Source organism: Anoplopoma fimbria, chromosome 13 (assembly GCF_027596085.1).
Source record: "Anoplopoma fimbria isolate UVic2021 breed Golden Eagle Sablefish chromosome 13, Afim_UVic_2022, whole genome shotgun sequence".
Classification (NCBI taxonomy): domain Eukaryota; kingdom Metazoa; phylum Chordata; class Actinopteri; order Perciformes; family Anoplopomatidae; genus Anoplopoma; species Anoplopoma fimbria.
The window spans coordinates 9140023-9165162 of NC_072461.1; the positions used below are offsets into that span (position 1 = coordinate 9140023).

The following is a 25140-nucleotide window of genomic DNA, read 5'->3' on the forward strand; positions in this document are numbered from 1 at the left end:
CCCTCATAATGTGGTCAACCAACGATTTTATTACTTCACAAAATTCCTGAACGGATGCAAAAACACAAATACTCTTTCTGGCACTCTACTTGCGTAACTTTTCACAAAGTTTCAAATAAAGATACAAATAGCAGCGGCTCCCCCACATGTGGCGACTGGCCACAGTTAAAGACACGTAACGTTGCGTTTGCCAGTAAGCTACCCCTTTGCTTTGGCATTCCTGTCATCCGTAAATCCTTCAGCACCAATCTGTGGACATTAACCAGGCTGCCAAATATAAACACAAGCAGGCCGCACCCGCATCAAAGCTGTCGGACAGCATTTATAAGAAGCTGCTACTACCTTCATATTGAACACTTCCTCCAGACCAGACATGATCAAAAACCTGAGTGGATTAAGACAAATCTCTTTTACTCTCAGTAATGAAAGTGATAAGCTCTGAAAAAACGTGAGACGCAACACAGCTTCAATATCTGAAGACAGACCATACGACCAATGTGTGTCCTTAACCAACAGGTCAACTATTCTATACAGCTGTGCTATATAAAGCCACATATATATACATAGCAGCTATTCAGAATATGTGACATGGACCCAAGTACAGAGTGATGGACATGAAGTCCCAAGTGAGGAACACACAAACAAATAGAAACACAAAATAAATCCTCCAAGTTGTTTTGTAACTGCCCTCAAGAATCAGATATATATTCTTATCAAGGTGGCAACGAAAGTGTCTTCAACTTGCATTCTCTCTAATGGCCATCAGGGGACAACTCCTCTGGTTGCAACCAGAAGTCAGATTGTATAGAAGTCACTGAGAAAATGACTCTACTTCTCGCTTGATTTATTACCTCAGTAAACATCGTAAACCTAAATTTATGCTCTCAATCACATGTTTTAAGTTTTCTTCAATACAGCATGGTGTTCATTTAGTAAATAATGCTCCCATTTAGTGTAAAATAGACCATATCAGGGTGTGCTTTAGGGCGTGGCCACCTATTTAGCTTTTTTGATCCTTTAAAAATGTATTAGTAAGCATATCACTTGTGGTTGCAGAAATTCAAGATAGTCACGGCCAAAAACCAAGATGGCGACGTCCAAAATGCCGAACTCGAGACTTCAAAACTGCAGTCCATAAACCAATGGGTGACGTCACAGCGACTAAGTCCAATTCTTATATATGATTTGATATTACACCACTATGGTAAAGGTTTGGTAAGGTTTATGTTAAAAATAAGACTTGGTTAGGGTTCAGGAAAGACCAGCTGTCTCCTGTGTCTTTGTGGCTCTTTAACATCATTACAATACTTCCTCCTTTCCCTCCTGACAGACAAGGCCGCCAGAGGGCTTTGTCACTTGAGCGTAAACATATGTTGTTTTTGGGACGTTTGCTTAAACAACTGATGCTGTGGCTTTTCTCCCGAGCACGGTTCCTAAACACATTCAGAAGCATCAGTCTATCATCAACAGGTCTGCTCTGATGTAATTGAATGGAAGTCTCTCACTTCGTTGCGCACTCTGATGGCTTCCACAGCGGGGGGCCTTCAGGAAATGAACGGCTGGGACCTCCTCAAGATTAACTAGCTGTGCGAGTGCGCATGTTGGGAAAATCTGCCCCGACCAAGCTTGATTATGTGTGTCTGAAACCCTGTTTTTCCGTTTGCCGGCTCACTTAACAAGACAAACTAAACATCGTAACGTTTCCTTCCTTTTCCTCACCTGAAGGGTGGCTGACCTTCAGACAAATGTGTGTTATTGTGTGTGTGTATGTTTAAGCTCCCGGCAGCCACAGCTAACATGTTGATGCCACAGCAGTAATGACATCATTAGGCCTGATAATGTGTTTATTGTTCAAACTAATGCAGTTTGGGGCGATTGCTCCCATGGGGCTGCTCCGTCTGTGGGAAGAGAAAGTGGCGTTTGTGTGTGTTTTTGTCATGTTTTCTGGTCTTAGTTGTGTGAATTTTGCTTCTTGCAAGGATAGAAGGTTACTGAGGATAGTGTGTGTGTATGTGTGCGTTCACATGTGTGCAAGTTATTCATAAGATTGTGTGGGCATGTAGAGGGATTCTGGGGGGTCCTTGTGCTTTTATTACCTGCTGGTGGCCTCCTGCCAGCATCCAGCTTGATTAACTCTCCTTTTTCTACTCCACACACACACACATCAGTGAGAGTGTGCAGGAGGTGTGAGGAAATAACAGCTACGGGTCTCAAAATGTTATCTATTAAAAGCCTGAAGAGGAGGCACAGGGCTCCGTGTTACTCGTTATGTCTTCTCTTTGGTTTTTCTTTTCAAGGAAAGCTTTTACAAGAGAGGAAATCCACACACTTACACCTGCGCAAGTGTGTTTTCTTTTTCTTTTGGTAGTGGATCATTTATAGTGAAGTTTGAGCACATGTCTGAGCTTTGATTCCTTGATGCTGATGTTCTCAGTTTGTGTGCGCGTTTAAACATACAGTCGACAGTGCTGTATAAAAAGTAGCATTTTAGATCGGGGTTGAAACACACAATCCCACACACAGTCACACTCACACACGAGGGAGCAATTTGCTCTTCCACAAAAACAGCGTAATTCGGTAAAGACAGACTGCGTCTCTCTTCCCCCTGTTACCCATGTGTGGCAGCTGGAATAGCCAAAGTGCCACTGGAAGGCTTCGGAGTTTCACTTAAGCCATGTTTGCTCTCAATTTGCTTCGTGTATCGCAGGAGGCAGAGTGAGACGATTTGGCTAACAGTTTGTAGCATTCTATTACACCCCATTGATAAAGATGGAGGAGCACAATCAATCCCTGGAGGTTCATTTCAATGATACAGCAGCATCCGCAGCATCCCATAGTTTCACATTTGATTCTGACTTAAGCAAGTCACATATAATCACATAATGTCATTATCTGTGGTTGCTCCCTCAGGGCTAACCTCTCTAACTCGTGGCCACTTCCTGCTCATCAATCAGTCAATTACTGAAGGGACTTCCGGGTCAAGATTGAGGAGAAGAACACATTTCAGTCCCCTGCAGAGGTTTAGTGAAGTACAGGGTGAAGAAAAATAATTTTTTGCAGTTGGAACACAAGTGTAGCTCGGTCAACCATCGCCGCGTGACGAAGGTGAGGGTGAGGGAAAAATCCATTTGAGTATTTTCTTTCTCTTTCTCTCGTAAAATAAAGAGTGCAATGCAAGACATAAAAACTGTGTAAGGATAGGAGGAGCAAGGCTGAGGAGCGAGGAAGGAGGGAGGAGAGAGCGGAGCGGCTTGTGAGATCAAGGTCGTATCCAGGCTTTAGTATTGGTATTCTCCTCAGTGTTAAAGTGATTCTCCCAGTGAATAGTGTTTTCATTCCTCTCCTGAATGAGATTCACAGGAGCATGGAGAGAGAGAGTGGGAGAGAGAGAGAGGGAGACATGACAAAGAGAAAAGAAAGTAATTCCCCCTCTCTCGCTCTCTCTCTCTCTCTCTCTCTCTCTTTCTCCCTCCTTCCTCCCCGCCCTGTTCGTTCCCCCCTCTGTCATACAATGGCAAATGAAAATACAGCGTGGGATAAACAACTTTTATCAGACTGAAGCAAATGAAATCGACTATTTTATTCAATTCTTCATCCCTGAAGCATCCCTCACTCTATCTACCCCGGCAACATCTCACCCCTGCAGCTTCAACTGGAAAAAAAAAAATAATAGAAAAGAAGAAAGTGCTTTATGCAAATTAAATGCTTTATTCTTGATTAGATTACAGACGCAATAATTGTCTCGGATGATTTATGGGTGTAATTTGTTGCCTCAAACCACAGTAGGAAAAGCCTCAGTTGCCATGGTTTGTGCAATGGAGACGTTCGATCAACACAATGTAGGGCATCTGCTATAAAATCCACCTCAGTTGGCTCATATACATTACATTAGCAAATTAGCTTGTTGAGGACATTGTGTTAAAGATAAATAATCAATCACATCCAGGTGGTTTTTTTTTTCCCCAGGCTGCTTCACTCTAATTGAGTGAGAATAGAGAGTCAACAGTTGGCGTTAAAGGTAGAGACCAAGTGCAATGAGAAATAAGATAAAGAGGAAAGAAATTCAAGTAATAGCCTGCTGGTGGTTCTTAAACTAAAGCTGTTTTAAAGAGGAGAGTTTAACAGCCATACTAATACATTGATTTCGCCTGCCTTAGTCAACTGCCTTTAAGAGTTAGGATGTGGGATTGCTACTTCTCTAGGAGACTGACAAGTGGGAAATTAAGGCACTTGCCACGCCATCCCGCCCCATTTCCAGGTAGCGCTGATACTTTACAGCAGGCTAATCTCAACAAGAGCTCTCCAACTTCACTAAGACCCCGTCACACACACAGTGAGAGAGAGGCACAGAGATCTCCTCTGCCCGACATCGATCTATGACGCATATTACCACCCTAATCCAATTAATTCGGTTTCGCTTGCAAACGCGCCTCACTTGAGTCATCGAAAATGCATATACAAATATATCTCTGACAGATTGCAATGGGCCGTGCAAAATGCACAGACAGCTAATTCAGGTGGATTTGAATTTGTGTGGCTAACTCCTTTCTTTTTTTCTGCCTCTCCTCGCAACTCTCCCCCCCTCCCCGGCTTCTGCGTTTCTTTGTTTCACACAAAGAATGCAGGAACCGCGGAGGGAAAGTAATTGAGGAGGCAGTCAGGTGAAAACAGATTTGTTTGACAAACTTTGTTTTTTTCTACCTTCCCCCCCATCTCTTTCCCTTCATCCCTCTCCATCTCCTCCTTCTCCTCCTTTGTCTATCGCTTCTGTCTCTTTTTGTGCAGGCTGAGGTAGATCTGTAGCAGAGGACCAGCAGCACCAGCAGCAGCAGCGGCGGCAGCGGCGGCAGTGTTGGTGCGACCATGAGGTCAGAGGCCTTGTTACTGTACTTCACGCTACTGCACATAGCCGGGGCGGGCTTCCCCGAGGACAGCGAGCCTATCAGCATCTCACACGGCAACTGTAAGTATATCTTTCATCTTCTCGTTCTTTTCTCGTGCACTGTCCCTCCTCTCAGTATGAAGTCCTCCCTCGCACCCTCCCTGTACTCTTTTTCCCTCTCCCCTTTGTCTTCCACCTCTCAAATCCCCCCCCTCCCCCCTCGGTATCTCTCTCACTTGCCCTATCCTCTCACTCCTCCACATCCCTCTCAACCCCTGCTTCCTCTGCCACCCCCGTCTCCCCCCTGCACTGAATGCACTTTTGGAGGCATGGAGTGTAATTTGGCGCCCAAGGATAGGCCCTCTGCGCACACTAAAATGAAGGACTTAAAGCAGCATTTGAAACGGAGCCCACCCCGACATCAAAGGATAATCCGCTATTTTTTCTGTCGGGCTCCTAATGCTGTGTGATAGCATGGAGGCTGTTGCAGGCTATAAAAGATACAGCCATTGTTTCCTCTGTTTCTCCGTCTGTCCTGCTCCGTCCTATACTCTCTCTGGGACCGTTGCCGTACCTGGCGCTGCTGGCCAGGAAACCTGCTCCCTTCTCAGATTGTTTGTTCAAAACCGAGCGCTTTCATCCAAAGCCACCAACAATAGAACGATTGCATGCTACAGTGCAGAACAGTTCAGGCTACAATTTATGGTCATATGAGGAGCTCATATGCCAAGAGCTGTGGTGGCGTTTTTTTCTTTCGAGCTAAGATGTACGGATTCACATTTGACCTTAAAACCCATTAAAAGACTTGGCAAAGTGTTATTACTGTACTACAGTTACTGCAGTAATAAATGCAACTCACGCAGGGATTCATTTTTGTCCTCTCTTTGCAGACACAAAGCAGTACCCAGCGTTTGTAGGCCACAAACCTGGCAGGAACAACACGCAGCGGCACAAACTGGACATCCAGCTCATCATGATCATGAACCGGACGTTATACATCGCTGCCAGGTGGGTGATCATAGCTAGATTATTCTCCACAGCAAGGAATATATTGCTGCTGTTTCAGACAGAGAGACATTCCAAATCAAGTCTGACTGCTTTTCTTTGTGGGATGAATCTGCAGGCCACTGTAGATTATGATTAATTAAAATGAGCGAGTGTGGGTCCACCAGGATTATTAAATCCTTCATCACACCCTCTCATATTACAGCTGCTGATTGAAGTTTCAGCTATGAATGATTCTCATCAATTGTTGCCAGCGGAGGATTGTGAAGATGTGATCCTGTTTTAACCTGACGATGGCTGAGGGCCGTAGTTGAGCTATCAAACTGAACTATGGAGCCCCACTGTGCTGTTTTCTTTTGAAGTTTTTGGGGATCAGGAGGGACTCATTTGGAGCAAAATGCTGAGACTTTGAAGCACTTTGCAGTCTGGACTTCTTCTTTGTTGTTTTCTATTTTGGCTCTTGCCGTCTGCCAGAACCCCCTTTTACCTCTTACCATGTCCCTGCAGACTTGTGGCCTGTTTTTGTTAAACATCCAGGCAGACACACAAACTCACGCAAACAGACACACATACATGTGCGTATACGGATAAAAACTACAGATGACTTAAACACTAATCTCAAAGAAAAGACTACGGATTGGGTAAAATACACATTTAGTGCCTATATGCACCATCCAGACAGCCTTAATGCACCCAATGTGTTGTCGATAAACAGTAACAGTTATAATACAGGTGTTTTGACTCAATATTTGTTGGCAGCCTAGGTGCCTTCACAAAATCGATTCTAACTAAAAAAAATTCTCTGCCAGGCTGTTTTCTTTTTCCCTTGTTTGTCACCTGCCTTTATCGCTTCATGTCTATCCGTCAATTCGTTTTTTTCCATTTGCGCTTCCTTAATTTTGTGTGACACATCTTTCAGAGATAATATAGCTCAATTACACCGCCTGGAAACATGGAAAAAACTATATTGATTCTGTCTTCACTCTTGTCATTGTTATTTAAGAAATGTTTATGGCGAAGTGAATGGTCTATAAAGACAGTCAGCTTCATGACCAAAGCATCAACAGGCAGGTTTACCTTGGATGCGGTCCTGAATGTGTCTGTAAAATGTTAGGGCGGCACTGAAGCGGTCTTAATAAAATGGATCCTTATCTGTTTGTTCTGAGCCATCCATGGCTAATTTAGTGGCAGGCTTGATTGGATACTGTTAAAAGACACAATAGGGGTCTTTCTTTGTTTTCCTCCCAAGCATGTCAAATTAAGTGGCTGAGGGAGGCCGCTGCTTTAAGTGGCGGAGCTTTTTTTGACGTATCCGTGGTCATTAAGAGGAGGTGTGTGGAGAGTGGGAAAGGCAACAGAGCGAACGAGTGAGCCTGTTTGTGTGTGTGTGTGTGTGTGTGTGTGTGTGTGTGTGTGTGTGTGTGTGTGTGTGTGTGTGTGTGTGTGTGTGTGTTTGGTGGGGCGCCAGAGGCTTTGGTCTGCCTGTCGCCCACCTGCTCCACATGGGGTGTCAGGGGCCTGAGGGTTATAGGAGGGAAACGACAGAGGGTTTATTGGAGGGGTGTGTTTGCGGCTGTTTGTAAGTGTGTGTGTGAGAGAGAGAGAGGGTGTGTGTTGCCCACTTTAGTATGCCGAACCAGTTGTCGCATGGATTTAAGAGTGATTTCTTGAGTGTGATGCATGTGCATATGGAGGCACTTTGGGGATGGCGACCATGTGTTGGTGCGCCTGTTGGCGTGGTTACTACGGCTGTGTGATCGTGCCCTGCAGTGAGTCGTACGTGTGTTTGCGCATGCATGTGCGAGGTCACCTGGTGCGTTGCTCCCCGTCTTGCATACTCGCTCAAAGCAGACGGGAATGCTGACACATGGCCGGAGGTATGTGGCCCCCTTGAATAACTGGAATGGCTGCCTCAGATCTGACCGAGCCCGGATGACCGCCATCGATCCTGACACAGAGAAAGATGTTGGAGTCAATAACATGGACGCACAAACGACAGCCAGCGCACAAAGATCCATCGTCGCTTACAGGGTATCGATGAAGACATGTAAAAGTTGAATGACAAAGCAAACAGAGGAGACAATCAACACTTCAGAAATCAATGTGAAAGCTGGCCAACAGTCAACCCCGGCAAGTCTCAAGCTACGAAACAACCAACAATGCTGCAGGGAAAAAAACAAAAAAACTAGGCAACATCAATAGTTGCTTTTATGACTGTTGTCCAGTGAAATTACTTGTTTATTCTGAGGCCAGCATCTCACAGCTTTGCCATCATGCCTCTAGACCAGTGAGCCTCAGTTCTCGGTGTGCGGCAGCTTGCAGATGGCCACTGTGAACGCGGTCCAAAGCTCAACACTGTTTCAGGCTGTTTTTTGAATGGCTGCTCAGAGTATTAAGTCCCTTCTGGCTCCTGTTTGGGCGCCTGGCAATAAAATCAAAAGATTTTTTTAAGCTGTGAGATGCATACAAACATAGCAACTGATGAAATTGTAAATGGACAAAAGTGGCTTAATCCACAGAGGGAAATAGGCAAGTTTTTGGCAAAGGAGGAACCCAGCAACAGATGCAGTGATTGATAATTCATCCTCGGGTTTGAGCCATGAATGAAATGTATTGATTTGGTGGAATGGGACGCTCTCTTTGCAGTAATGTGTTCAGCCTTTCTATGTGGGCAGCCGCCGCAGAGAATGGCCCCTGTTGATGAGGTCATGGCTTGTCCAATAGGTGTAAAATATCATTAGCCCTCTTAGACTCACACATATTGAACGTTGATTATGAATTCAGCGCATGGCTAGTTAAGTCCCTTAATATTCTGAATCTTATTCCACGAACCAGTTTTCATCAGGTGCATTATCCAGAGGGACAGCACAGCCTGATCAGACATCAGACAGCTGTCGTTTCAGATGCAGGCTATCAAAAAGCCTCTTGTTTGTTCAGTCTTAACAAGACAGGCATTGGACCGAGTGTGGTGTTGATGTCTTTCCATTTTCATCAAATATCTCCGCTCTTGAGAAGGGAGATGCGTAACAAATCCCTCTTTACACCGCTCTCCGCACAGATGCAGTCGCACACAGAGAAAACACTTCTGAAACCGTGGAAAGAGGGGTTTTGTTTGGGAAGTCGTAGAATAGATGAACATGAGATTCAGTAGGCTTATGTTCAGCTGCTGTTTTCATATGTTGTGCAGTCAGCTGCACATTATCCACGATAAACTGAGACATGATGTGTATTAAAATGTGGGTGATTAACATTAAAAACTCCACGCAGGAGCTCGGTGCTCTATGTGCATCATGCGTGTTTTTAGGTGTTTAGCAGCAGAGTCACGTTCGGTAAAAAGCAATAAACTGTTCTTCATGCAGCGAGAGATGGACGCAGGAGGATTCCTGCCCCAGCAGTCCATAATTCACAGTCAGGATACACTATGCTGGGCATTCAGGGGGAATTCATCAAAGTGCAATGGAGGATTTATCATTCTGATCTCTGAAAACGCATATCTCTGTGTGAGTGTGTGCTTGAATGTGGGTGTGCAGCTGTAGCCACAGCGAGCCATTTCATGTCGCTGTTCACTGTTCTTTTACTTTTAAAGAGGTGAGAACTGCTTTGAGTTCTAGACTTTTTTTTCAAAACTCCAAAGTGGGTCATATTTCTGTAGGTTTGTTTCAATCTAGTAACTGATTTCAATTTGGGGGTAACATTGTACTCACCAAAGTCAGATTTGGTAAGATTGCTGGGGACAGTCAGACAGGTTGTAGACAAGCCAACAGTTTCTTCAGATTATCTCAACCACTTAGTTAAAGATGAAGGTGATATATCGGTGAGTCAGTAAGTCGGCCTGTAAACTATGATGGCTGTTTACAAAGGACAGACTGCGTAAATATCTTTCCTTTTCCAAATAAATTCGACTGTTTTGGATTTTTTTGTTTAAACCAGGATTATCTGACTTCTCGTGTTTTACTTCTTGTTTGACTTCTTCTCAACAATGTCACCAAGTTACAAGATTTCAGCAACTTAATAGTATTGTTACAGACAGACATGATGAAAACCCAGACTGTATGGAACTAGAATTTTCCTTTTGAGGACATGAGGACAAGAAACAAGAAGAGAACGAGACAGACACTCCATATATGTAATTGCGTAAGTGTGTGTGTGTGTGTGTGTGTGTGTGTGTGTGTGTGTGTGTGTGTGTGTGTGTTGTGTGTGTGTATGTGTTACAGTATAGCCTGCCTAGCGAGCATGCCCCAGGTCCCTCCACATGCAAGGCATAGTCGCCATTCTCGGCCCTCAGTCGGCCTTCACCATGGTAACACCAACCACACTCTGTTTACACCCCTCTATGAGGCTGGGAAGCATGGGAACCAGAGAGAGAATGTGTGTGTGTGTGTGTGTGTGTGTGTGTGTGTGTGTGTGTGTGTGTGTGTGTGTGTGTGTGTGTGTGTGTGTGTGTGTGTGTGTGTGTGTTGGGGGGTGGAGAGACAGTGGGAGACGGAGGGAAAGATCAGTGTGAGAGTGGAGGAACCAAAATTTGTGGCTGCACTCACACAGAGTCACAAACATCCACACAAAGACACACACACACATAGGGGCTCAAAAATCCAGATTACCTTCCCTCGGTTGAGTCCTCTGGAACAGTCGTGCCTCTGTGGCCGCGGTTCTTCCCTGTCGGGTCTCTTTAGGTCTCGCAGTGGAGGCCACTAGAGTCTCCATTATTGTAGCAGCACCAAATCCTGTTAAAACCCACTAATGACTGGGATTACACGGTTGCCTCCTCTCCCTCCGCTCACAGCGACAGCGACATCCAGCCACGTCCACACTCTGAAACAAAAGTTCGCAGCTCCAGTGGTCACAATCACCTGAATTCACAGTTGTAACGAGTTTCTGTTAAAAAAAACGTAACTCTGACAATATGTAAAATTATTTCTTGCTACGAAGGTTTTAACTTTTTAAGCAATTCATCCGGCAGAAATATACAGAGCCTGGCAATAGTAACTCAGGTTCTTGAATTAGTATTAGTTATTAATATTTTAGTTATTATAAAAGCAGGAAGTGGAATTAGATGTTGTTGTATCTGATCTGTGGATCTACGTGTATTGAAAACAACATGACATTATGTTAAAATGTTAGGAATATTGCTTAAGGGCATGTTCTCTCAGTTGGTGGGCACATTATTAATTCATTAGCACTATTTAAGTTGTTAAGTTAACTGGATAGCATGAATGGCTAATTCCTGTACTTTCTGGCCTGGAGATATGGAAAAATATTTTTTTGGACCACTGGATAAATTTGATAATTGTAAAATAAACCACATCTTTTATGCAGATAGTATGCATGCCTGCCTAACTGCGCTAAGTGTGCAAGCTGAAAACATGCACCTCACCCCAATGACCCAGCCACACACACAAAAACACACATCCACTCGCATACACACACACACACTCACAAAAGGAGTTGTGGAGAGAATGTAGAAAAAAACGTAATGAGAACCTCAACCTTCGAAAAGAACAACCTGCCTCAGCTCAGGGGGGGTTAGTGAACTCTGGCTTGTTGTATTTCATGCCACCGCATCAGCGAGGGCCCCTCAGTGCCCTCGGCCCATTCAGAACCCCCCCACCCACACACACACACACACACACACACACACACACACACACACACACACACACACACACACACACACACACACACACACACACACACACACACACACAGACAGACCAAAGGTGCCTGCTGGCATTCCCGGTTCCCTCCCGTCCACTTTGTGAAGAGGATTTGAACCAGGGAAAGCCAAAAACAATGCACAATGGACCCTCCTCTACGGCCCGTGATCCAGTTATGTAGAGAGAGGAATATGGGCGAAGAGGGTGGGCGGGAGGTGGAGAGGAGGGTGGGGGTGCAGGCATTTAGTTTGCGAAAAAGAGGGGCGGTGCACGGCCAAAGGTGTGGGGTGCATGCTAATCGCAATCCTTCTCCTTTCTCACAAGATAGTTTGACAAAGGCTCAGCAGATGGACCAAGCCGGGACCGGCCGTCAGCCCAGAAGACATGCGCTGTTATGAAAACGACATTCTTCCACACAAAGCCCCCGTTGTCCTCATGGCCACGCATGGCTACATGTCATGTCCGACGGAGAACCCTCTATGCCACTCCATCTCACACTCTCGCCCACGCTCAGTTGGTCTACTGTCTTCCCTCTGACCATTCAGCCCTTTCTCTCTGTCTGTGCCCTCGTCCTTTTACAGTGACTCCATATTTGTGTCCAACAGGATATTTGCATACCTTCCGCCCCACTCACACATTTTTGTCGCTGAATTTCGGGAAACGGGAAGACAAAACCAATGTCCTGCGCTCGTTAATCGTCAAAGGCTTCTGTTATTTAGTGTTCCTCAGAATCTCACTGTGTTTTTTTCTGAAAACAGTAGACCCTTATGTAGTTCATAAAAACAGTGAGCCATCCTCAGGGCATGTTTGATTCATAGTTTACAGTTGAGAGTGTGGAAATGATGGGAAAGAGAATTACATGGAGAAAAAACATCTCTTGGTGGATTTCAGTAAATGAAGTCACTTGTGGAAAGGATCCAAGTTTAAGGCCTCTTCAGACCAGATTTCTGACTAGTCATGCCAAGATATAAACAAATGTAGGCTTAAAAAATGGGGCTCAAGTTGAAGCCATTGGGGATTGGCACAGTCTCAGACCCCTATTGATTAATTATGATGTAGTTTGGATGGATTCAAGACTACAGACAAAAGCTTTCTAATAATTCCTGATCAATTTGATGGACCCAGCCTGACTGGTTCAAGATTAACGTGATTGAACTTGGGCAACAGTTAGAGGGAGTTAAGATAATGGTGAAGAGGAGATGAATATATGAACTGGCCCTTACCAGTACTTTTACTAACAGACTACAGAGAGTGTCATCTTGATCTGCACTTCATGAGTTATTACATAACTTTAATTTAAAAATAGTGGCATTTACCTGATCTAAAATGCTTGGCTTATTCCAAAAACTACTCAAATGAAGTAGAAGAACATTACTACAACATTTTTCATTCTCCTGAACAATTTTACAAGTGAAATGTAAATGTGTACATCTGTAGTGTAAATGATTCCACTCTAGGAAACAATGAACAATGGAGCACCTGTATTCATATACACACTGAGCTGCTCCATGTGAATGGAACCAGGCTGTTGTGTATTAGAATCAGGTTGGATCATTTCTCTTTGCCACAGCAACAGGACGACAGCTTCTACTCAGGCCAGTTGTTTAGTCTGAACTATTCTCAGCGGGCAAGAACGGTCTTGAAATCTGACCTCAGCTCTAGGCTGCTAGGTCTAGAGCCTGTCTTCTTCAGGTTTAGAGCAGTCATAACAAGAAAAGATTTTAAAACGTTGAAATGCAGATAAATAACCACATAGTCGAAAGTGTATGACAAGAAATTCATTTCACATTTAACTTTTCACATCATCTCCAGTATGTTTGGTTATTCTTTGTCATTTCCTTTTTGGAACAAGTTTTCATTCAAAACACAACTCCAAAAAATAAGTTAAATACTTTCGCTCTTCAAAGGTTTAAAAACTGTAGGCAATTTATCCAGCACAAATATATACACAAAGTATTTTTGTTACTTATTGTAATAAGTAATGGACTCGAGTTAGTGTCAAGTTATTGCAAAAACAGGATGTCAGAGGTTGTTGTGGCTGACTTATGTACTGACATCTTTCCTCTATATCAACACTGTGAGTTTATTGCATTGATTACAATTGTACTTATACCCTTGGGACTTGTCACTTGTATTTTGTTTCAGCACTACTGGCTGCTATCAGGTGCACATAAAACACTGTGCATGTTAACACAGTGCAAAAAAAACAGGCAATGGTCTAATTTAATAGCGACTCATGTGGATATTCTGTAGGTACAGTGTATTAAAAACAGCATAGCGTAATCTGTTAAAATGATAGGAATGTAGCTTAAGGGCATGTTATGATAGATGGTGTGCACATAATTAATTCATTAGCACAAATCCAGTCGGCTAGGTCACGCCACACAAAATCTGACTGGACTGTAAATATGAGTCTGAGACTTTCCACATCATCTCCAGTATGTTTGGTTATTCCAAATGTCCTTTTGGTTCCTTTGGAGCTGCATTCTACAATTTTTTGAGTAATCGCTTAGCTTATTAAATCAGCAACCTTTCTTGTGAATTAATAAATAATTTCAGGTATTTGTTAGGCAAAAATGACGCAAAATGTATGTTGTTGCAGCTTCTCTTATGTGAGGATTGTACAAGGAATATATTTGAATTTTGACACAATTTTTTACAATATATAAACCAAGTAATTTAGCAATTAATCAAGAAAATTATGGGCAGATTATTTAATAACCAGAAATAACTGTATTACCCAATAACTCCGGTAACAATAGTTTGTGAATGCAAAGCTTTTTGGATGTCACATGTCAGAGCACAACTCTGAATGGATCATTTGTTTCAGGTAGGTTCCAACCCTGTAAGTTGATTTTCATTGGTTATTAATTAAAAGGAAACCACTGGCTTCCTGGAGGCTAGGAAATCAATTTCTAAAACTTCAGGTTTGCTCCGGAAAACCGTCCACAATAATATTAACTCAACTTGATTTGTAGTTAATGATCTAAAATGTACAATACCACCAGTGTAGTCCCTTTAAGACTTTTGCTTTCTGTCCTCTCTTAATCATGGTGTGAGGTTATAACCATGTGACTCACACGACAGAACAAGTCATAATATGAGTTCAGGTGCAGTGGTGAAGAAGGGAAAGGGTGCATGTGTGTGTTTGTGTGAGCATGTTGGGGTAAAAGGAGAGAGGGGGGGTTGGGGGTGGTGGTCTCCTTGCACATGTGTGTGTTTAGAGAGCTGGTGTTGACACAGACACAGCCGCTCCATTGTCCTTCTCCATCTCCAGTCAGGATGTTTGAGGGACGCCTCATCGCTTGGCTCGCTCTAATCTCAGCTGGAACTAAAGAAAAAAAAAAAAAAAAACCCCGTGGGTGGAAAGCTCATCCCTCGAGGACGCTGTCAGCGGCGGGACACGAGAGGCACGAGACGGGGAGCGTAGCCGGGAAGGTTACTGTCCAAGATTACCGAGCAGTCAATTGCAGATTACCCATGAGCTGTTTTAAAAATTGCAGGCAGTAAAATAACCCACGGGATTACACTAAATCCGCCAAGTAATCCTCTGATTTAATAGCTTTTGATTTAGTTTTGTCTTTTTTAATAAAAAGTTTGAGTTTTAATATAAGATATAAATAAAGTTCAATTAACGAGTTAGTGAACTTTAGGAGACGTAGCTGAACATTGTAGCGATAGCATCCATCACAGTTTTTTAACCATCATCATTCTTTACTGTTTATTTGATCGTTAACAAAATCACAGTTGCCATTTTAATAATCACATTTGCTGTGGCCACATGTTGGTGTTTCCTGTTACCGTGGCAGCAAGGTGAAAGAAACACTCAAACACATGAGGGGCCGATCACGAACCCTGGAAATTCAATCCAGATCAATTAGTCAGAGTAGTGAAATGGTAGTGCTACCAGAGGGCCTTAATGAAAACCATTTTACAGCACAGTTCTCTCGTTTTTTCAGTCACGTCAGACGGAACACGGTGACACTCAGTGTTTGGCATTTGCTTGAGCATGAGAAGTTGAATCTAGGAAGGACATGGCATGCATCTCCGTGACCTTAAACTGACATCCTTCTTTGCTTTACTCCTTTCATGGCTGAAAATGACATGGATTTTATAGAACATTTCTTTTTTAAAGAACAGTACAATATGATTTGAAAACCTCCAAAAGTAATTTAGAATTCGCTGCTTTGTACATACAAAAAGTATATTCAACCTTTTAACTTTTTATGGTTTAACATGAAAAATGATGTTTGCTAAAGAACACTGAAAAGATGAATGCAATATTACATCAATTGTCATCTGTATACCTTGAATATGTTTGTTTAAATGTACTTAGTATCTATACGGATCTATAAGATCTGTGTTCATCTGAGGTGAATGAAGCCTGATGTGCTGTAGAAGAGTTGTGTGATGAGACAGACTTTATAGCAGACGTGGAAAAGAAGTGACAGAAAACAAAGCACGAATGTCTCTGGCAGAGATTTGGCCCCTTTGGCCTCACAGTAAATGTGTCCTCTTCCCGCTGAGAAAGCAGCACTGTTTGCTCAATTTCAACCGCTCTCCAAGATTAATTATTCAATTTGGCCGTCGCGGCTGATAATGTACAGTAGACTGTGTGTGTTTTTTTGTTTTTTTTTATCCTGGAGGAGATGGCGGTGGCCCCCAGGAAAGCGATATAAGTGGATTCATTTCAGAGATGCCTGTTCCTCCTAAGACTTTATTAGATTTAGTTAATGAGAGAGCAAAGCAGAGCTGGCTGGCTGGCTGAGCGCAGGTTGGGGAGCTGGAAACGTAATTAAGCTGTGAGTCTGACGACGCCACTGTTACACACTTTGATTAAAAACACGTTCAATGGCTAATCTCCGACAAATTAAAGCGGTTACATCGCTTGGCGCGGTCACCTTTGGTTCGCCCCTTGAAAACGAGGTAAATCCCCCTCCTCTCTTCATTGTCTCTCGTACGCTCACACCTACTTTCTACAACAACCCCACCCTCCCTCTCTCTGTCTGCACCCTTAATTCTCTGCGGTAAGTAGGTGCAGCTACGCCCCTGGGCCCACCAGCAGGGCCCGTCTGTCGGAGAGATAGTTAACCCTTGTGGGTTTTATGTCTTCCATATGCCCGGCCGCGGCCTATGCGGCAGGAGCGTGTAACACAGGAGAAGTCTGTATATTTTACAGGCCGGCACACACAAGTCTTCTTGTCTGAGCGGTAATGAGTGTTAGTATAGATTTCCTGTGGCTCAAACACTAGGCTTAATTGACCTGAACAGCTCTGAGTGACTTGGCACCTCCCGTCTCAACCCTTCCCCTCCTCCCTCCTCCCTCTCACCCTCCCACACCCCCACACCACCACCCCCCAGGACCTTTTCTCCGTGGACAAAGAGGCTTTTGTCCCCGGGCCTGCGCCACAGCGCTCTAAACCTTTGTTGACTGTTTCTGTCTGACAGAGCAAATAGCTCTGGCCTCCTTTTGTTTATTGTCATTTTTTTTTTGAAGTTCGAACAAAGTTTATACAAAGCCCTCCTTTTTTTCTGACGTTGTTTAGCTGGCTGCAGGGGGAAAAGCAGAGGGGGAAAAGAAATGTGTTTATTGTTTGAGGATTTTTTTTTTTGACTGTCTGGTGCTGTCTTGACTCTTATCTTCTTATCTCTCTCTCCTTTCTCCCTCCCTCCCTCCCCTTCGCAGGGATCACATATACACGGTGGACACAGACACTGCCAACAGTGACGAGATCTTTTTCAGTAAGGTGAGTGAGACGTCCGCCCCTCTGAGGACGCGTTGTTCTCGGCGTGATCCACAACGTAGCCCTAATGACTCGCCTCCTGGGTGCCACTGTGTGTTTGTGTGTAGGCCACATGTGTCTGTGTGTGTGTGTGTGTGTGTGTGTGTGTGCCCGCCAGTCGTCCTACTCACCCGGCGTGAGCCTGCCGTCCTGACCCCGTTGAGAAGATTATCCGATCAATCAGCCAACGAGTCGCCTGCGTCATCCGCTCTTGTCAGTGTGACAGCGGAAGGGCTGATGGGTGTGTAACGGAAGCTGGGAGGACAGAGGAGGAAGTGGGGGAGGAAAGAGAGAGGGACAAAAAAAAAGCAGAGGGTGAGATGAGATGAATTACAAGGAAGACAAGATGGATGAGGCAGAGGAAGGCGATCTCATTGTATGTTTTCTGATTATTCAGAAAGCGCCTCATATTTACATAGGCCCCCTTCAGCTGTAATAACCCACTCTCCATTCCAATCCCGCCACTCCTCGCCGGCATCATTTTTTTTTTGCTCTCAACGTAATGCATGCCAACAGAATTCAAACAAGGCCGTTCTGGTGCGTGCAACAACCCGTCCGCCCCTCCACCTCACCCTCTTCAATGTCAAAGCCCCGGCGAGTGGGTCTTAATGAGAGCGAGCTGCAGATGAAAGGCCAAAGGGAGACGCGCAGATTGATGGATGACTGAGGGGTCTTTAATCAGTGGCCGAGCTCCAAACATGTTGTACTACAGCGGCAGGCACGCAGCGCCCCGAACCGCCAGATCGGCGCTGACCCTCAGGCCACACGGGGGTCGGGGGTGGGGGTGTGGTGACAGATATAACTTAGCACTGACTGATAAGTGTGTGTGACAATGAAAGAGGCCGTGTACGTTTGTGTGTTTGTAGTGGAATGGCAGGTATTGGCTACAGCTGACCTACAGGCCAAGGCTGTGTGTGTTGTGTGTGTGTGTGTGTGTGTGTGTGTGTGTGTGTGTGTGTGTGTGTGTGTGTGTGTGTGTGTGTGTGTGTGTGTGTGTGTGTGTGTGTGTGTGTGTGTGTGAGTGTGTATGTGTGTGTGTGTACAAGGATGGCCAGCCTATCAATCCACAGAAATGAGCTCTCAGCTCCGAGGCGGGATCTGTCCTTGGACAGACTCTGCTCAGGCTCGGGGTCAGTATCGTATTTCCTCCTCGCCTGTTAGCGAATTAGAAGTTCAAGGAGGTAAACTGATCTCCAGTCAGCGCTTAGAACAAAGTTCACCTCAGAGCAGGTGCCTCATTAGGGGAATCAATGACGGAGGATCTCAGATGATGATTATTGATCACAGTATGGATTGGTTATTGAGCTCTGTGGTGCCTTCTGTTTTTTGTTTGCTTTCTAACTCTCTCCTTTTTCTCATCCTCCACTTCTATTATCTTATTTTTTTCTTTCTCCAGAAAATGACATGGAAGTCCAGACAGGCAGATGTGGACACGTGCAGAATGAAAGGGAAACATAAGGTAGACACACACACACACACACACACACACACACACACACACACACACACACACAAACACTCAAACTTATCAACACTTCAACCTGCTTTCACCCCAACTTCATTTATAGAACAAATGTCACCCTGTTCTTCACAGAGCACTTCTTGAGCAAATCACACATTAGACAATGAAGACAAGCTGTAACAGACGTCATTTCTCACCGTCTCTCTCTCACACACACACACACACACACACACACACACACACACACACACACACACACACACACACACACACACACACACACACACACACACACACACACACACACATTAACAGACATAGAGACCCTGCCAGTTTAATAACACACTCCCTGCAGCTCATATAACCTTTATATCAGCGACAGTCTTCATATAAAAAAAGCAGTGCCACTGTGTTTTTTCTGGAGTTGCCGTACGTTCTAACAAAACTGTGAAAATGAACAAAGATTTCATTAATGCACCGTGAGGAAACGTTACATTTCATGATTACACACTTGATTTTTTGTTTATTTCACATGCCTCTCACAAGAAAAGAAAGAAAGAAAGAGGCCCATGTTTAAAAAAACACACTTGGCCTTTAGTGTGAAAGTGTCTCTTATAAAAGACGCAGATGTCTCAGGACTAATGTCTCTTTCCGTCTCTCCTGGTCTGCGCTCCCCAAAGGATGAGTGTCACAACTTCATCAAAGTCCTCCTGCAGCAAAATGATGACACGTTGTTTGTGTGTGGGACAAATGCTTTCAACCCCTCCTGTCGGACCTACAAGGTACGGACGCACACACACACACACACACACACACACACACACACACACACACACACACACACACACACACACACACACACACACACACACACACACACACACACACACACGACACACGATGTGATCTTTGCCCTCTTAAGAACACAATGGCCGGCCTTCGTCACACATGTGTGCTTGTAGTCTCTTAAAACTCCTTTCTCTTTCTCATCTGCCTCTCATTTTTGTCACACACTCAGTGATATTTTTCACATGCAAACCCCAAGCATGCGGGAGTTTAGAAGGTGGGGTGGGGGGATGGAGCGATGAAGCAATGGACATAGATGGATGACTTTCACAACTCAGCAGGCCCTCCTCCTGTGTCTTTATCTCCAGGTGTACTTTGACACGCTCGATTTAGAAGCGGAGAAACCTAACTACCTAGAGCGCCGTCCTGCATACACACTCACTCACTGAGGGCGCAGTCCTGAAATCCGATTCGACCCCCACCCCCTTGTAAACAGCCCGCATTCATGCGGGGCGTGTCTGGAATAGTTTCAAGATTCCTTCAGGAGAAGCAAAAACCCAAGAAGAAGATACATTTTGATGACCTCGGGTCGAGAAGGAGAGCAGGTTGACGTCAAGATTTGCTTGATGGACCAAAATAAAGATGTCAAGAAGAAAGATTGGCATACAGTGAAGCAGATGGACAAATTTAACTAATAATAAAAAAAAGGCAGATGGAAAAACAGACATTAAAAGCAGATGGGCTGCCTTCAAACTGAAAATGTCCCAATTTTCTCCTCCCCTGCAGACATAAATCTGATGTTTTCTGATGCCTCAGTGTGAAAAGTGAGCATAATTGCCATCTCATTGAGTATATCTTAGCTTTTTCATGAGACAAGCTGCAGCAGGCTGGAAGGAGGGAGCTTAATTGGTAAATACCAATATTTTATAAAACTTTGAGGCACAAGCTATGCCTGAAATGTGCTGAAAGCAGAGACAAACAGAAAGGACAAGGATGTTATTGTTGTCGGGGAAAACTCTCAGTCTTTAGATCTGTTTACCAGAGAAACAAGACACCTCCGCTCCGTTGCCTCTGTGGTTTGCCATGCCAAGCGCACAGAGTGGACATCATTCAATTCACTGACTTCTCCCGCAGGGAAACGTGGAATTTATGTCTCGGCGTTTATCGGGCGCGGTTAGCTTTTTACGGCCCCTCCGGTTCTGGTTTCAAGGTTTGTGTTTGAGCTGTTACTGTGCTGATACTGCTGCTAGTCTGGCGGAGGTAAAGGGATGTGCTGTAAAACACAGCGAGGCTGGGTGAAATGGCCGTAAACACATACATATACACGCATATTTGCCTGTGCAATCATAAAAACTCAATGCATGCTGTACACAAATCACTGAAATGATGAATGTTAGTTAAGAAAACGATTTAGTCATCTCATGAAAAACAACACATCTGTCCATAACATCGTGATGAAATAGGACGGTTTAAATCAAATGTTTTTCCATGTTTCAAATTTGCTTGGTTCAATTAGCCCCCATATTTCAGTGAGCCATTAATGTGCCTCCAACTGCTCTTTCCCTTAAAAAGTAATTCCACCGACACACTGACTACACTGTAATTATTTTTAGTTGAATGAAATAGCCATTTTGGTCTGGAAATAATTTAATCAATACGCCATGACTAAATTCAAATGAAATGTAAAGGCTGTCAAAAGAAGATATTGGAGGCATTTAAAATGTCGTACTGTCAAAATTTCAATGTCTGGACACACAAGTGCAGGAAAAAACAAACACTGACAACTGTGCAAACAGGCAAACTCACATTTCTACAAAATCATCACACACACACACAAACACACACAAACACAGTCACATTATACTGCAGGCAGGCTGGCAGGCTCTCTGGGCAGATACCAGGCCTTTGATGGCGTGCTGGGCACATCCACTCTGCTTGGTAAAAAGTGTGTGTGTGTGTGTGTGTGTGTGTGTGTGTGTGTGTGTGTGTGTGTGTGTGTGTGTGTGTGTGTGTGTGTGTGTGTGTGTGTGTGTGTGTGTGTGTGTGTGTGTGTGTGTGTGTGTGGTTAAATCCACCTTGGCCACAGTTTGCCTCTCCATCTCCCCAGTGTGACAGCGCTGAAAAGAGCTTCTGTTTCGGGGCCAGCCTCATCCCACATTAATCAACAGCGCTGCGAGGGCGAGCGGGAGGGGAGGAGGGGGAGCAGAGGTGGAAGGGAGACAGAGGGTGGGGGGGGGGGGGGGGCAGGGGCCAGATACACCACCTACGCTATCTTCTCCTCCAACACATTTACTGACCCGTTACCTCTTTATTTTTTACAAACCTACCAATATGCTCTCCTCATTAGCTTCATGGCGTTACCCGCCCCTCACCTTGTGCTGGTATGGACTCATAACTTACACATGAATGCACTCAGAAAAAACCACAAAAAAAAAACCCACAGGCAGACACCTTGGCAGCCACGGCACAATCTTCGCCCCGGACACCACATAGCACCCAAGTCCCTCTCTTTTTTCTATTCATCCTACCTCTCTCCCTCCTCTCCTGCCAGCCTCGACTCCTCTCCCCCTCTCCTCCTTCGCTCCCACCACTCCGCCATCTTTCCCCTCTGTTGCTTTCTCCCTCCGTCACTCCCTTGCTGTGCTATAATAATAAACGCCCCATCCAGCTGGGCTGATCTATGACTGGAGTCGGTTTCATCGGCTGTTGCCGGGCGATGGGGGGGATCGGGGGATCGGGGGCGGGTCCCAGGTGACGCGTCCTTGACTTGATTCCGTTGGACTGGGGGAAATTGACGTGTGCCAAGTCTGAGATGTGATTGATGCAAACGGAGGGACGTATTGTCATAAATACACCCACATATGCCTCTCTGTACTACAGCTCATCCAGAAGATTGACAGAAAATGACATTCAATCCAAAGAAAGACAGTAAAAAACAGCGTCAAATGTAATTAATTGAAAAGTGTACATCAGTCAGGCCACTTCTCTTGACTATTATGTACATAATTAATCAAATTATTGTCATATTCGTGTAGTTTATTCACCGTCGTTTTTCGAAAAGATCAATCTTGCTAGAAAGTTGAAGGGTAAAATAAATGAGGTTTTTCCACTGTTGGTTAAAAGATACATATTTCCAGAGCAACCTGCTAGCCGTAGATTCTGGCCTTGGGACGTTTGTAGCATTTCGTACCCTTCTCTCTCTCTCTCTCTCTCCCCTATTTCTATAAATACTAATGCAAAAATGCCCCATAAAAAAGGCCAAAAACACCCAACATACTTCTGTCAACAGCTGCAAAGACTCAGGTTTCATGCTCTGGTGTAAAAGCTGGTCAGGGAAAGGTTTCCTCCTGCAGGTTGCAGAGAAATGGGCCATGACTATTAATCTCCCAGGGAGATGTGTCCTTGTTTGGTTTACACAACCGCTCCTAGCCCAGGTGTGAACTCGTGCACTTGACCTTTTTAAAGAAGGTTGTGCAGGTGGAAATTTGGATCGCATACAAAGAAATGTGCGCGAGTTCAACTCAGCTGCAAACCACAGGACACCGGTCTGAAAATTGATCTACATGCCAGGATCAGTGTTATGATTAATCTGTCAGCGGCTGCCCTTTCTGACACCAACAATTGGGACAAGATCATGAATCAGGTAAACCCATTATTATTCTGGAACTTTGGAAATCAGATTTGCCCCACAGAGAAAAAATATGAACTTTTCAACGAAACAAACAAGGAAACAGATTCAAGCCAACAGTTATTAAGTGGGACAATGGCTACCCTAAGTCCTCAGTAAGATTTCACAAATCCCTCAGCAGTGATAAATAAAGCCCATAAAAGAGTAAAAACAACAGAGACACGGAGGCAGAGCGTGTCCCTCACCCTGAGTGCTGCAGCGGATACTGAAGCAATTATAACACTCCTGATGGGCATGTTTTGGATCTACATTGTGTTTGTCTAATTAATTAGCATATAGCCTATGGAAAACACCATTGAGCCGTCGTAGTAATTAATTCATCAGGAATCAGTGCACCCCGAGCCAAGGTTACTGTACGATTTGTCTGCCGAGCCGCGCTAGCTCCCTACAGAACTGCGTGTTGTTGAGGCAGCGCTGACAAAGTGTGACAGCACTACGGTTCCCATCCCCATTACTTTGACTTGTGCTTCTACAAAGCTGAATCATTTGTTTCCTTTTTTTGAAGCCAGTGGACTTGACAGATGAATAAGGCTTGCCTAGAAATCGAGGTAACTAAATAAAAATCCACCTGGCAGTTTAAACATCAAATCACTTTATTCAAATTTTTTTAAATGTTGTGCATCGATGTGCCAGACTGTTATTGCTCTTTTTTTAAGTATTGGATATTGCTTTGGATGAGGCTAACAGCAGGAAAGTGAACACTCGGGTGTTTTGTTCACCAACGTGACAGGAGACGGGGGGGTTGTGGGTGTATCTGCAGCCGGGCTGGGAGTGTCTTCCTCTGTTCAAACGGCCGGAATAGATCAGCGACAGGCGGCCAAGCTCAGCAGACAGAGGTCACTGTCTCTGTGAAATCAACTGAGGGCGACGGAGGGGTGGGGTGGGGGGAGGCGGCTGCTGTGAGTGAGAGATACGCAAGTGTTTGAGGTGTGTCTGAGGAGGAGGGTTTGTTTGCGTTAAGGTAGCCGACAGAAGCTGCTGACGTTTTCAAGCCCAAGCGAGTTGCGCCCAGACGCTCTGATTCAGTGGACGCACCTAACCTTCAGCCACTCACGTCCCTTATGATTAACTCAACCTAATCTATAATTACAGTCTGCCCTGTCTAATAAAATATATATCTTCAAACCAGCGTGCCTCCGTACATTATCCTCCTCTAATTTCTGAAGAAACAGAGGGAATGAGAAATCGAGAAAATGTGCTGCTGCTGCTGGTGGTTGTGTGTGTTTGTTGTTAAAGGTCACTTGTAATTTTTCCCTGCCAAATCAGCATCAACAATTTCTCTGGCAGGCTTTTCCGGCATTGCGCCGGAGTGTGTGTGACCTTTTTCAGTGGGCAGATGATAACCGTTTCCGCCGAGACAGGAATAGAAAACAAAATGACCTGTTTAGAGACCAGAAAGGGCGGCGTAAGCAGTTTGCAGCCTTGGCAAGCTGCGCTCCTCTTTGTCGAGAGTGAGAGAGAGAAAGAGAGAGTGAGGGGGGAGAAAGTGAGTAAGTGAGGAAGTTGAGTATAAGGGAGATAGAAACAGAGATGGAGAAGAAAAAATGACTATACATTGTGAACTCCTTAGGCAAACAGTGTGGTCAGTAATGTTTCCTGACCTCGCCCTCTGGACCAGCGCATTGTGACCTTCCTTCACTCCTCTCTTGTGTGCGTTTGCGTGCATCTTTCGTCTGTAGCCCGGGCGAGAGAGTGAGGGAGGCGTGATGGGGGAGGAAAGCCAAACCATGGAGGAGCGATTGGTGACCTTTCACCCACATCTGATCCTCTGCCAATCCCAATGTGACCAAACTGGGTGCAAAACAAGGAAAACTTTTTTAAATTCTATATCACAGAGATCATTCCACTGAGCCCTGGACTCTTCTTAACAAAATGGACAA

General features: G+C 44.6%; 1 protein-coding gene across 1 annotated transcript in view; it reads left to right on the forward strand.

The window, feature by feature from the left end:
- Positions 1 to 25140, forward strand: part of sema6a (sema domain, transmembrane domain (TM), and cytoplasmic domain, (semaphorin) 6A) — a 103410-nt gene that overhangs the window by 39227 nt on the left and 39043 nt on the right. The window contains exons 2-6 of the mRNA XM_054610225.1: positions 4786 to 4963; positions 5773 to 5890; positions 17228 to 17288; positions 18721 to 18783; positions 19467 to 19568. Coding sequence (XP_054466200.1) covers positions 4864 to 4963; positions 5773 to 5890; positions 17228 to 17288; positions 18721 to 18783; positions 19467 to 19568 — 444 coding nt within the window. The 5' untranslated portion in view covers positions 4786 to 4863. The remainder of the gene's footprint in view (positions 1 to 4785; positions 4964 to 5772; positions 5891 to 17227; positions 17289 to 18720; positions 18784 to 19466; positions 19569 to 25140) is intronic.